This window comes from Pholcus phalangioides, unplaced genomic scaffold, assembly GCF_987345545.1.
Source record: "Pholcus phalangioides strain wild (caught in Gottingen) unplaced genomic scaffold, Ppha-v1.0 ptg000024l_1, whole genome shotgun sequence".
Lineage (NCBI taxonomy): Eukaryota > Metazoa > Arthropoda > Arachnida > Araneae > Pholcidae > Pholcus > Pholcus phalangioides.
In genome coordinates, this window is record NW_028301616.1 from 13,028,680 (window position 1) to 13,043,576 (window position 14,897).

The 14,897-nt window shown below is 37.6% G+C and overlaps 1 protein-coding gene and 1 pseudogene across 2 annotated transcripts in view; one reads left to right on the forward strand and one right to left on the reverse strand.

The window, feature by feature from the left end:
• Positions 1-3,386: 3,386 nt before the first annotated feature.
• On the reverse strand, positions 3,387-4,460 carry LOC149068761 (proteasome subunit alpha type-3 pseudogene; annotated as a pseudogene). Its single transcript, XR_016195132.1, has one exon. The product of XR_016195132.1 is annotated as a proteasome subunit alpha type-3 pseudogene (transcript).
• A 733-nt stretch (positions 4,461-5,193) lies between these two features.
• Nup188 (nuclear pore complex protein Nup188) overlaps positions 5,194-14,897 on the forward strand; it is a 79,076-nt gene continuing 69,372 nt past the window's right edge. Inside the window, exons 1-4 of the mRNA XM_089250682.1 lie at positions 5,194-5,230; positions 13,194-13,248; positions 14,220-14,293; positions 14,399-14,477. Coding sequence (XP_089106808.1) covers positions 5,214-5,230; positions 13,194-13,248; positions 14,220-14,293; positions 14,399-14,477 — 225 coding nt within the window. The 5' untranslated portion in view covers positions 5,194-5,213. The remainder of the gene's footprint in view (positions 5,231-13,193; positions 13,249-14,219; positions 14,294-14,398; positions 14,478-14,897) is intronic.

A 14,897-nucleotide genomic window follows, 5' to 3' on the forward strand; every position in this document is an offset into this window, starting at 1 on the left:
CTTATTCTCGAGTCAATCTGACAAGTTCCTTTAAAAGTTTCCATCGGACACTCAAATATTTCTCTCATACTGTTATTTACATGGTGAATGTCTGAACTCCAGCCACTTCACGAAAAGGTTAATCACTGTCAGAAATAAGTTGAAGTTACTTATTGGGCGTAGGTTGGCAATTTTACAGATGTTTTTCTTTTTTGATTGTTAAAAAATCAGTATTGAAGAGTTGGCAAAAACTCGTGACTGAGGGAGCAATATCCCACAATTTCATTGTCACTGATTAACAAACAGCCAAAATAAAATTAAAACATTTGATGAGCATCAATACTACACATTAACCCATAAATATTCTAGCTTCGGACTCGAACATTACTCAAATTGTTCAAATGAAGAAGACTGAAGATAATCACATTATGAGTGCTTGGGACACTTACTTCTCAGATTGACTCTTGTCAGACAAAAGGGCAAGTTTTTTACCAGTGCATGAATTGATAGCTGGCATATCTTCTTCACAATACATCGGTGGTTCTCAAACGTTTGTCACCATCTGCTCCCTTTTTTGATTCATCTGCATCTCACCAGTTCTAGTTTAGTAGATATTTTCACTTATAAAAGAACCACATCAAAGTGCAAATAGGCACACAAATTAATATCTGCAATGCCCCTAGAAGCAGTGATGCACAACCTACTTTGAGAAAAACCGCAATACATGATTTGGGAGGTGAGACACAAGTCTCTGATGAATTGACATCAGATGGGTTCTTTTATTGTTGGCCTTGCAACGAATACACATTCACCAGAAAACAATTTGAGCCTAAGTCTATCTCTGATAACATTAATACATTGGGGGGGGGGGGGACCAATATAACACTCAGAATGCAAATTCCGGCATGTACCAATTCATTAGAAATTCCACAGGGGAATGATTACGAGCAACATCTAAAGTTAATTGACCATAGCTTGACCAGATGTGGTGCTATTAGAGTTACTAGAATGATACATAACAACATAGTTACTCTAAAAACTGTTTGAAAACACCATGAAATGAAATAAAAACTATAGGTCTAATTATCATGATTATATTTTGTTTTTGAGAATTTACATTTGGATATTTCTACAACGGCACCTGGACCTGACTCAGTGTTCACTGTTTTGCAAACTTCACGGCAAAAAGTCAACTAATCACAATATTTTCTGCTATCTGGAGCTCATCCGACCAATGTAACAAACAGTATACCATTGAAACAAAAAAAGACTTTTGTGGCCATCGTGTAAATTAGAATTCAGCTTAAAATTTTTCGTGGTCGACATGAAGTACAGTTTTCGTCTTTCGACGTTTCGTTTGCATGAGTGGCGAACATTTTCAAGAAATCTTACATTACAGCGGGCAAAAGGCTACTACTTACTATTGGTCTGTGACAGACCAATCCCGACGAGGCTGCGTGACTCAAGCAGGGAGAAGGCCAAGTAGTAGCCTTTTGTGGAAAAATCTGCAATTGAATTTTGCGCAAAAATCTGAAAAAGTTGAAAAAATCTGACAATCTGAAAAATTTTGCGCAAAAATCTGCATCTCCCAATTATTCTCCTGGGACAAGAGCATCGACAGCTGTGCTAATCCGATCGACGAACTTGCTGTGGAAATCGAGCTGTTCATCATGAAGTTTATCAGCGATAATAGCGAGTTGAATCTAACGGATCTCATCCACCAGCTACAAACTAGTATTGAAAAATCTGCTTTTCTCATCAGAAAGTTGATTTCGGTCATCAAGAAGGACTGAACATCACGAAAAATAAGGGTTTTTTTGCGTTACAGCCCTTAAGGGCAGGTGTTTTTCCCCCTGATTCCACCCCAAACGAATATGAATTCGACTTGCATCATGTTTTTCAAGTTCAACGGCTCCTCAACCAATGGGGAAGCAGCTACCTGTTTTGGACCAATGAGGATAATCCTGATGTGACGTCACAGCTTCCTGAAGTGTTATTGGCGGCATTTTTCGTCTTAGACCAAAATTTGACCTACTTTCCCGACTTTGACAAAATTTATTTTTTTTACACTTTCATGCACGCATTTACTGACTAACATATTTTTCTCTTCTTCATAGGCCCATCTAGGACCCGTTTGTAATCCCACTATCAGCCTCTTTGGCTGGGCATGGGGGCAACCATCTGATGCTGGTCTGGTAATGTAAGATTTCTTGAAGATGTTCGCCACTCATGCGAACGAAACATAGAAAGACGTAAACTGTACTTCACGTCGGCGAAAAAACCTGAAAACTTTTAAGCAAAATTTTAGTATACCATTGTTCAGCGAATTTTTTTTTCGCCCCATTGCCAGACCTGCTTTGAGGCAATTTGCTAGAGTTACTGTTGAAAGAATAGGAACAGCCATTAAAAAAACAGTGTTGGCGATGTATCGTTTTTTTGGCAAAAAATAGGTGACAAATAGGTAAACTGTATATTGGGCATTAACCCATGGCACAAAGGCAATGAAAGTATAACAACAAAAACAAAATAGGAAGAAATCAGTGATCTGCCTATCTAAAAATTTAGATCAGGTTTCAGGACCCTCGACAAAGTTCCTGACCTTAAAAAAACCACTTTTAACGAAATACAAATTAATGAAACCATAAATTTGAAATTTAATCTCTTTTGTGCAAAATAGATTGCTTAGCTTCCCACAAAATGATGGGATTAGTTCACAATATACGATACACTTTCTCTCAGCAAGATTTCGACTATTTCCAACGCTAACCTACCTACCTCTCTGCCATATTTTTAAACACCAAATCGTGACTGGCAATAAAACATAGTTGCCAAGCAATGGTACACTGCAATTGGGAATTTACCAATTATGGGTAATTTTCTCAAAAAAAAAACCAGATCTACAAAAGAAGTCTGCACAGACCCCTTTTAGAAAAAGGGCATACAGCAGCCTCTATGGCCGTGTTTTAAACAAATAATTGTTTTAACACAATTGGATACTTGGTGACAAAAACATGGTAATCTGCATTTTTAGAGTGAATTTTTGGAATCGCTTTGCGTGCCATATAAAATTCTGAGCCAGTTTGGCCTGGGCTCCACCCATGGCTAATATATTAAGAAAATTGCTGTTGTTGGCAACATATCGCCACATTATCAAGTTGGAAGTGATATAGTGGAATATCTCGATGACCGACACCACAGGATCAAAAGTTTTATCTGCTAACAGGGGGAATATACTTCAATGTCTAGCGAAATACATTGAGAGATCATTTCACAGATTTTAAAAGTGTCCTCTAACAGGGAGTGTTTGTTACACAGGTTCCACTGCATTGCTAATTGTGTTCCCGTGAAAGTTTTACCAAAAGTATAGAATTCATCTGACATAACATTGATTCGCTATGCAAAAAGGATACATAATTATCATCTTTATTACATTTAATGTTATGATTTATTTAAAAAAGAAAGAAAAGAATGCATCCGCAAGGCCACAATGTTTCAATGAATAACAAGTCGACAATATTTTAGAAACAAAGAAAATAGGAAAGTACATAAAATCTACATGTCCTCATCTCCAGAATCAGCATCGGCAACGGCTTCTTTAGCATATTTCTCGGCTTCCTTGAACACGTCTGGAGGAACAAACTGGTGTTTCCCATCGGTCTCCTTGCAAACCCAACTCAACTCCAGCTCAAACTTCTTATCCTTGACCTCATCGTGCACGATGTAGATGATCTTGGCGGCTTCCTTGATCAGTTCCTTGCAGCTCATGTTCTTCAGATCCAGCTTCTCCATCTCCGTCTTGGCGGCCTGTTTCGCCTTCCCGATGGCGCACCCGTAACATCCCAGGGAAGTGCCGGACGGGTCGATGCAGTACAGGTGGGCCTCGCCGTGCTCGTACGAGCCGAGCAGGATGCTCGCGCCGAAAGGCCTCATCGAGCTGTACAGTGTGAGCGTGTGCACGTACATGGCGACGTGGTCCCTCAGGTACTTGATCGGGACCGGACTGCCGTAATCGGAGAAGTAGTTGTCGGTTTCCGACCTGGCCGTCTCTACGATCTGCCTCGCGTCCGCGAGCAGACCAGCGACGGCGATCCCGATGTGGCGGCCGACGGTGAAGATGCGCTTGTTGGCACCTACCTCGTACAGGTTGGACGTCACTAGCTTCTCGACGGCGAAAACGACGCCGTCTCGGCCCTTCAATGCGATGCCGGTACCGCTGTTCTCGACGGCCTTCTGAGCGTATTCGACCTGAAAAACTCTACCGTCCGGTGAGAACTGGGACGCCGAGAGGTCATAACCCGTGCCGATTGAACTCATCCTGAGTCGTCTGGAGAATCAGAATTGTGTCGGGAGGAATCAGAAAACTATCTTCTGTCGTCTGATAGGTATGGAATCAAAAGTACTGTCGAGGAAAATTGAAAACACCGGCCACAATGACAAGCAGAAAATTTACTTTAACGGTACAGTAACCGTAAAAAAAAAACAAGGAGGAGACGTAGGGTGACCATACGTCCCGTATTTCCCGGGACAGTCCCGGTATTTTCTGTTTTTTTGGTCGTCCCGACTTTTTGGCAAAAGTGTCCCGGTTTTTCCCGTATTTTACACGAAGCCTACTTACAAAATTTACTCTTTATTGAAGTCAAAGATTGACATTATTTTTCAACTCATAAATTATTTTATGATAATTACAACTATAAAAGAGAATATTAATCTCCCATATTCATCTTGGTGAACGTTTTTCTTCGTGGAATTCATTTTAATCCACTTCAATTTGCAGTAATGGTTCATTTCCCGCCATTTTGATTTTTCCGTAGTTTCAACAATATTTGGCAACTTTGTTTGGTTTTGGCGTCATTTTTGGCGATAATTGGCAATGTCCCGTATTTTCCCGTACTTGGGATCTTAATGTCCCGTATTTCTCTCGAGAGAATATGGTCAGCCTAAGGAGACGTGAATATTGAAATCTTAAAACGGGTTGGGAGACAAGAAAACAAATCCGATTCAAAACACATGACCATATCTTGAAACCATTTAACCGGGACATTAATTTGGAACATTCTCAATTTTTATTTCATTTTGAGTAATAATTTATGTATAAATGAAAAATAATTCGCCAAAGGAATGAGAAATATTTTTTTTAGCTGCGAATAGAATTTTGACAAAATTAAATGAATCTACAAAATTGTGTTGCTCGACGTATCCTCCTTTTCCCAGTTCTTCAATGTTTAAAAACAATCATGGCGGGAAATGTTAGGTACTGCGATTTTCTATAAAAATTTATAATATTATGAATATTTATATCGCTGAAGAGCGATAAGTATCCAGAATTCTCAGTTGCTATTATAAAATGTGTTCAAAGATATGATAGAAGCGACATGTTATATATTCATATCTATGATTCCGTAAATCATGAAAGTTAAGCCGGGTTTTCCTAGAAATAGAACTTCGCTGTGTACAGCGTGAAAACGCTGATTGGTTAAAAACTTGAAATTCAGGTGTTTTTGACCAATCAGAGTTTTCACTCTGCACGCGCTGTAGAAACCTGCTTCTAAGAAAACCAGGCTTTACAATGCTTCTATTCGCCGCTCGCAAGCTTCAATGTGTTATTTCGGTTTTCAGTTGCTCGGGATGGTTGATAAGTGATTTAGGGACTGCCCGGTGAAATGAAGCCATGTTGTAATTGCAAACAATGATCATAAAAATTCTTCCCTTGGTCATTATTATCACGTCTTTCAAGCAGCTGCAACAAAGAATAACTATCCACGCCCCCTCCCACAAACATTAAGGCACAGGGTATTACGAAAAGGGATTATAATAAAAACTGTAAAAGTGATGGTTTTTTTCGTTTCCTCACTAACGCTCATTGTTGGACTCTCACAGTGAGGATCCAGATTTGAACTCAGTTGTGGTCCACTGAAGTTGGTATACTACAATTTTCTGAATTTTAGGCGTGAATGCAACCTGGCCCCATTTGAAATAAGTTTCTTCACAGAGAGCAGGGAGACCTTCAATAGGATACTTACACAACATGAAAATTCAAGTATTTACCATCTTTGCGAAATTCACAGTTTTTAGGCCGATGTGAAATAAAGTTTTACCTTTTGATGTTTCGCTTGCACGGGTGGTGAATTGTTTCAAGAAATCTTATGAAATGGTGGTAGAAACTATATTATTTATGTCTCTCGTTTCCAATCACTCCGGATAGTGTGCGAGTACAGTTGAATCCTGTTATAACGAACACCAAGAGAACGGAGAAATAACTTCTTCATAATGGAATTTCATTATAAAGGAATTACATTGTTCCTATGGAATCTTATCTGGGGGTTTAGAAAAGTGTTTGATACAATGGAATTTTTGCTATAACGATATTTGTAAAAACGGGATTCGACTGTAAATCCTTGTGAAGCAATTTCCTGGTGGAATTCCTGATGGGCCGCGACTCTGATCTACCACCAGTTAACTACCACATATTTTCACTTGTGGTGGGTTTTGTGTTCAGTAGAGGTGGCCATCTATCCTACAAATGACTAATGTTTGGATTTGAAATTCAATTTATACATATTTGTGTTGTAGGTCTGTGATCATCATTGTGGCAACAGAGCTTTTTCCCAAACGGATAGCTAACTCAAAATCGGAAGACCTTTGAAAGTCTAATTTAGCCGATTACCAGTGTGAAATTGTTGCTTCCAAATTTAAATTTTCACCAAACGTGTAATACAAAGAGGGCAGAGGGGGTAAAAGTCAAAAAGGGAAAATATTTTTGTAGAAAATTAAAATATTGAAAAAAAACCCAGCCATTTTTATACTATCTGTTAATTTAAAATTCTTTTGAGTGTTAGTGATCCAAAATTTCTCTGTGGAAGAAATTCTGTGTACCCCTCCAAAGGCCGATTCTGCATACACACCCTCTGATTTTCGTGATAAGAAACTGACGACCACATAGCAGCTAGATGGCAAAACTGGATATTCAAGGTAGAATTTTTACAAATTCGTTTTTTTCCCCAACAATTTCAGAATTTTTTTAACTATTTGAATAGGCTATTTGATAGGCTCCACAGTCCTTTAAGATTTTTAAAAAAATGTGCATTTGCAATCTTGTAGCAAAAGTACGTCGTATAGATGCTGTCTTTGAATGGCAGTAGATAGCTGTGAGCGTACAGTAATTTCCCCTCAGTATGTAATCTGCAGGGGGAAAAAACACTCAAAAATTGGAAAACTGTATACAGCCCTCATTCAAGAACACAACTAGGTATCTCGCCATCTTATTTTTCAACAACCTACAGGTTATATCAATACAGGATAGGAGAATATTTCATTTGTACTTCAAAATAGTAAAACCTTTGGGGGGATAAAGAATAAACTAGTTGCCAGATGATCACGGATGGGCAAAAATCACACATAACTTGACAGAAGGCAGTTTTTCTTCCTATTATATTACTTGTTCCTCTGGCCTACGCCTTTTTCATAGCTACTGTGTCCCTTTTCCTAATCAATGCTTCTCCGCGGCTTCCCCAAGCAGTAACAAAGGATCACTTTGAAGAACCTTTGACAGTATCACCACTCTGTGGTGCTCCCTGACAAATGTTGGCTGTGCACAGTTTGAGAACCCCCTGGCCTCCATGATAATTGTGCTCATCTGGCATTAGCCTAAAAACCAGGGTTGGTCTGATTTTGCCCAACCCGAAAAAACCCTTAAAAAAACCCATGAAAAAACCCAACAAAAACTACAACTCAAAACTGCATTTACTCGCAAACAGTATACTTTCTAACGATGTCATTGCATTGTCATACTCTATCTCAAAAGAAATACACAAATAAATCTGTGTATTCAATGCTATTTAGATTATAGGAGTTAGAAAAACTCATTAAAAATTACACCTTTTTGTCCATCATTGTCCTTTTTTTACAAGTAAAGAAAATAAACATTTTCATGAATGTTTTCCAAATCACAATTACCAATCCTTTTCAATAACACCTTTTGATTTGAGTGATCTCTTTCATTAATTTCTTTGCTTTTTCACATCCAAGTTTGTTTTTCAGTTTTGACCATACTAGTTGAAAAGTAGAGAAAATACTCTCAATTGATGCAGATGTGGATGTAATTGAATGCATGTCTTCCAAAAAAATTTGCAAAAGTCTGCATTTAAAATCTTATTTTTGTGTAATGTAAAAAAAAAACATATCATTGATGCAGTGTGCATTGAAAGACAGGATTTTATTAATTGGCATGAAAAATTTTATTAACCGACTGACGGTCCTGCACGTATATGTACGTGTGAAGTTGATGCCTTCCAAACGGTCTAGGCCGTATTTTCACGTGTGAACTTTTCGACTTCCAAATGGTCCTGGCCGTAAATATACTGCCTTGCTTTCCCCCCATAAAGAATCACTAAGCTGGCTTAGCATACGCCCCTCTCCTTTCTCCACAAAATGACCATTGTACTCGCAACAGCGCTGGGCGTTGAAAACGACAAAATGGCTTCTGCCTCTTCGGCGGGAGGGGACAATTAACTTAGCAGATAGACATTTGACAAGCAGCTCTCGAATAGTCAGTTCAAAGAAGCCTTAATCATTTTGTAAACGAAGAGGAATTTTCAGAAAGTATAAAAAAGGCTGCTCTTCAGCAAGAAATGCCCCACCTAAAAGGCACGTCTTTATCTTATTATAGAAATTCTTATCGCTTGATTGTAGGATATGTACTGACTTTTATTTTGGCATGAAAAAAAATTCATCGTACTAAATTCATTGACGGCGAAACACTGAATGCAAAATACAGATAAACTGGATTTCCCCCCCCCCCCCCGAATTGTGACATCCTGGCTTTCCAGTGATTTTAATTTTTTACAGTATAGGCGAAATTTTTTAATTTTATTTTTCATTTGTTTATCTTTACCTCTTTATCACTACTCAAGTACAATATGGCAGAACCTCAATTATCCGATGTGATTGGAAAGCCCTACATCAGAAAACCAAAAAAATACAGTATCATGTTTATTTACGCAAAGCATAATTGATACCAGTGTTTCTTAACTCCTTTACCCTACACCAGGGGGTAGGGTAACCCTCTTTGGACCATGTTTTCTTCTCACTTCTTGCTTTCTTGGCCCCCGCCTTTGCCTGGGCCCCTAACCTCACCCAGCAGACTAAACCATTTCTAAGTATACAAACTATTTTCTTTTTGAAAAATTATATAGTGAAAGCGAAATTTTTATAAACAAAGACTGTCATAGTCATGCCCCCCCCCCCAAGGGGTGGGCTGACAAGGCTCCAGCCCTGGGGTCCGGTGTGATTTTAATCTATTTTTTTGTTTTTTCACACTATAAATTCATCATAAAGGGACCCCGTGAAAGTCTGGTCGGGGGGCCCGTAAAAGATCCCAGCCTAGGGGCCCTGCTTCAGGATGTGGGGGCCATGGTCATAGTGTCTGTCAAGACTCCTGTCTCTAGAGTCCAGCGAGCTTCCCTCTTGTGAAGGTTATATGCTGGGCAGTGATGCAAAGATCACGCCAACCCACCCCCTCCCGCGTGCAAAGTGATATTCGGGAAGGGGGGTTCAGTATTTCGATGGAAGTAACAGCTTACATATTTACATACTTTCGAAAATTATTGTGTGCCAGAATTTTATCATGTAGGCCCCATGAAGACATTATATCCCCCGGACTATGCCTGAATCATCCCATACTTGTGAACCAGAGTTGGGCGAACGTACACAGAGAAAGCATATGGGAACGTATGCGCATCACATTTGTGGTAAGGCGTACATAACATGTATGAAATTCTATTAGCTTTGCAAACTATGCCTTGATAATGTTCAGTGAAATCGAGAATGCGGCTCATTTGCAATACCTAAATCCACGCATGTATTCAATCTCTGCAACATTTCATTGCTCAGTTGATAATTTTCAGCTAGTACCAGTCCTTATACAAATATATACATTTTTATATCATTGTTCATCGCTTCGCTGAGCAATGCTCTAGAAAATAAATAAGGCAAGGGCACTCGTGTGTGGCTTTTTTTTTTAATTTTATCGGTTATAGTAAGGATTTAAAAAAAAAACAGTTGGAAGTGGAAATAAATATAAGCATGTTATCACATTGTTGACCGGTCATGAGTAAATTCTAACTTTCAAGCAGGATAAACCTGTAACCCAGCGATTCTCAACCGGTGCTCCGTGTACACTTCCCAGGGGCTCCGCGGTGACAAAAGAAAATAAAACAAATCAGTAACTTTGATAGATAAATAAAAAATAAGAGGCCTACAAGATTCTACCATAAAAATTATATGCAAAAAGTGCTCTTCGAGTGAAACAGGGCTCCGCCACAGAAATTATATACTGAAAAGGGCTCAGCGAGTCCGAAAAGGATGAGAACCGCTGCTGTAACCATTCATTAAGTTGAAAAACCACAGAAAACGAACTTCGGTAGACCACCACTCTGCCGCCAGTGAGGTACAAACCTGGATGCTCGTGATGAGATCCCAGAGTGATGTCCACGGGACGACACAGTAGCTCTAGAATATACACGGCCACGAGTGAAAATCCAGTAAAAAAGTATTGTGCTGTAAAAGCTGAGCCACGGCTTATGATTAAGCATTCCATACAGAAAAAAGAAAAAAAAATGTTCAGCTCATCTATAAATTCCTCACACTTATGTGACAGGACATGAATAAGCTTGTACGTGCTCATCAAGCACAATGCCTCAACATTGAACGAAAAAAAAAGTACATTTAAATTTAAAAATAAAATAAAATTTTTTTATTGTATCTTTTGGTCATTTATCACACTTGTTATAAAATGTGTGCTGATTTTACAAACGAAACATCCAAATGGTTGACTGACTTCTTTTTTTTCCATCTAAGATAGTGATCTGGTGGCCCAGCCATTAGATACATCGGAAGAGTTACGAAACCGTGGGTGCTTGACATGAGCTTTACATGGAAACTATTGATCCCTGAATGAATTTTGGGGGTGCTCAGATCAGTGGTACAGAATACTGTAGGTACTCGAGCACTCACTGCACCCTCTGGCTCCACCCCCACTGCCAGTCATCCCCCTAAATGCCAGAATTTTATTTATATATTGTGAAATCTTGACTAAGTACTGCACTGTCAGTTCCCTTCCCCCAACCCACAAGAAATTTCTGGCTACGGCTCTTCCAATAGCACCATTGTCCACATAATAGAAAGGTCTTACAGGTCTTGAGGTCAAACAACCTAACATAACATTTATTTGCGCAATAATGTTTTTAGGAAGAAATTTAACGATCAAAAACAGTTCAGCTCCTGGGTGTAAAACGGGCCACAGCAATTGAATTCAATTAGTGAGGAAAAACTAATTTCTTAGTAAAATAATTACCGTACTCCCCCACATTAGCTGGCATGCCGGGAAACAGTGAGGCAGACCAGCATGCTGAAAATATCCGTATTTTCCGGAATGCCGATAAATTCGATTCACGGATTCTGGAAAATTCTTGAATATCTTTATTTTTTATTAATTTCTTATCAGGAAAATAGATTATACATATCTACGGAGCCAACAATGATGGCTCTTACTGGATGTTAGTGAAAACAAACAGTTGAATATTTAATATTGGAATGAATAACTGAATGGAAATGAAGGAAGAAGGAAATGAAACATTTCAGAGAGAATCACAAATATTGTTCAATGTCGGTACTGTAATTGAAAAAAGGTAAAATTTGATTAGTCTTCTATACATGTGTATGAACAGGGCCGCAACTAGATGCTTGGTCACCCGGGAGAAGTGCACATTTTTACGCCCCCTTGTAATGGTAAAGGAGAGGTTTCAGAATGAGATTTGCACCCCCTCGGGTTCAGCGCCCGGGGTACGAGACCCATCTGCTCTCTCTCAGTTGCGGCCCTGTGTATGAATGAAGGCTGACAGTTGAATTCATATCAGATGGCATAGAGCTATAAAATTCAGGAACTATGTAAGTAAAATACTTTCTTTTCAAAGTTTTATGAACACAAGATAATGCATAGATTCAATTTATTCCTGAGGAAGAACAAGACAAATTAATATCTAAAGAAAACTGATTTTTTTGAAAATGAGGAAGTGTGATTTAGAAAAATATATACATATATATATCAACTTTATTCGGAAAATCCACTGATTCAGCTGAATGCATGCTGTGATCCTATTATAACCTCACTTTTTCCGGCATGCCGAAAGTGGTCAAGACCACAACATACAAAAAGCTGGTGCCCCTCGTGTTTTGCGGCATGCTGGCCAATGCGTGGGAATACGGTAAGTTTATTGAAATTTTTGAGTGAAATAATTTGGTAACAGATCTTTACTTGAAAAGTAAAAACTATGTTCGCAGAGGAATGGGAAAAAAGACGAGCCCACAAAAAGCCAAGTATTGTACTTAGTTTGAATCCTTTTATGAGAGAACACACCTTTTCTTTTCCTCTCCTACAAAGAAGCATTCAACAGTGGGCGGAACAAAAATTTTAAACCACACAACACTAAATCCGATGTCCCGCTGTTTGTACGGGGGGAAGGAAAAATTGTTGGATTTTTTTCGAAGCAGTTCTGTGACAATTACCTGAACCTTTTTCAAGTAGATTTTCTCAACACCCTCAAACCGTCAGTCGGTTAAGTAAATTTTATTGTTACATTTATATTACTGAGAAGTAGCACTAAAGTGAAAATGAATAAGTGTTGATGAGAAATGTAACTCTTTTGACAATGTAATTTCTCGTTTATTGGAAAAAATTAGGTGTTTTTGTGCGAAAACGTCAAGATATCACCCACATGCAATGAGTGTTGTGCAAAAAGTCTTTTTTTTTATGGTATTTTTGTATATATTTTTTTGTTTGTTATATCACAATTTGTTTCTTTGTTATGACCATTCTTTTAGTATGTTATATCCAGGGTATGTTAAGCATACTCCACTGTAGTTGCCTCTTATTGAAAATTTGTTAATTCTGATGGTTATGCTCATATGTGATTTTGCATCAAAAGTTTTCTTTTCTAAGATTTGAGGCAAATGTTTGCATTATTACATACTACTCCAGGAGCCTCTGAAGGCCTGGCTGGGGGGGGGGGGGGGGCGGCATGTTTTTTAAAATTGATTTTTTTATATTTTATAAAAGCATTTTTTTTGGTCCAAGACAGATTTAATTTTTAAAAAAATGCAAATAATTTTTTTTTAGTTTTAATTATTTTTCCTGAATAATTTTTCTTTTTATTTTCTAGGTCAGCTAAAAGCCTCTACTCCTTGGTGTCCGGAACATCTGTTCTGAAGTCCATTGTATACAGCTTTTCTAATGATTAATTTTTTTTATGATAATGTTCTTATTATGTGTGATTCCTTGATTTATAACATTTAATGCTTAATTCATTTGCAGCATGAAGATTTGCTATTTTTTTTTTTTTTACTGCTCCTTCAGTTAAAAAAGTTTTTTTTTAAAATCTTTTTTTTTTATCATTTGCATGTTAAAAAATTGTCTTTCTCAAAAGGTGATATTTATGTATGCTCTAAATCAGTGATTCCTAACCGGTGTGGTGCATTGTGACCCCATTAGTGGTGCATTGGATTAGAAAAAACTGGGCGGTGGATGGTGCCTGACTCATTTATACATTCTGGTGAAGTGGGGTTGGCAAGTTTTTGCCATAGTGGAAAAAAAAGTGATAAAAACCATGAAAAAAACTGCCCTGGCAAAAATATTTTTTGCAACTGTATTTTTTGCTGAAGGTTAAAATAATTCAAAATTTGAACGCTTACTTTCATGAAGCCAGTTCTGAAAATCTTACGTTATTTCAACAAAGGTTAAATATTTTAAACTATTCTTTTACCTTTGGAATCAGCTGTCTTTTGATGAGAAACATCATTATAAATGATCTCTTTAACATCCAGTTGTTAAGTGTCTCTGTGCTCTCGCACATTTGAACGAGTACATATTTGCTATTTCTGGTCTTTAAACAGGAGGTGCATAAACCAGAGCTTGACAAATCAAAATACCATTGGGGCACCAGATTTTTATTCAAGCCAAGCATACTTTTTCCAAGGAGAATGATACAAAATGAGTTTTTTTACTTTTAATGACGATGTTTTTAAAAATTTTGCTTTCTCTTCAGATTTTAATTTAGTAGTTACACGTAGAAAACTTTTTCTATGGGAAAAAATGTTTTTCTTATAATCAGCCTGAAAAATAATGAAAAAATATGTTTCTTTGAAGAAACTGCTGAAATAGTGAGTGAAAAAGTCAATTTTACTTCCAGGAAATGATTGCTCTGGAACTCCAAAATAATGCAGAATGGCTTCTCAATGGTGTTTTGTACTACAGGAAAGCAGGGTAGGCTTTTTTCCACTAATAAAGTATTGATCATTGGATTTGTCATATTCATTCAAGTAATTATGCTTGTTGATGTCCTTTGTTTTTTTCCTCTTTATATTTCAGGAACTCGTCAACAGCACAAATCAAAGAACTTCATAAAGAAGCAGAAATTGAGTTCATTGGAAAGCTACACAAAATTTTGGTAATCATCAAATATATGACTATATACCCATTTTTTATTTTTGTCCAGTGTTTTATTTTATGAAAGGCTTTATAATTAAATCATGGAAAATTCTTAGAAGAAAAAAAATAACCATAATGAATCTTGTGTTAAAATTCACATTTGATACATAAAAAAAACTGATGAGCTATATTATGCTAATATGAATGATTGCAAGCTAATGAGATTAAATCTATGGCTATGTAGTTAGAGTACTTAGGCCAGAATATATAGACCAGAACTTGAGACAAATCCTATGGTGACTAGAAAATCTGCATTAGGGCCTAATATTCTTTGCATTGGTTATTTCTAGATTAGAATCCAAGTATGACAAAAAATGTCACATTTCATTGCAGTGTGTCTTTCAACCTGAGAAGTGGTCATTATGTCCCAAAAAGTCTA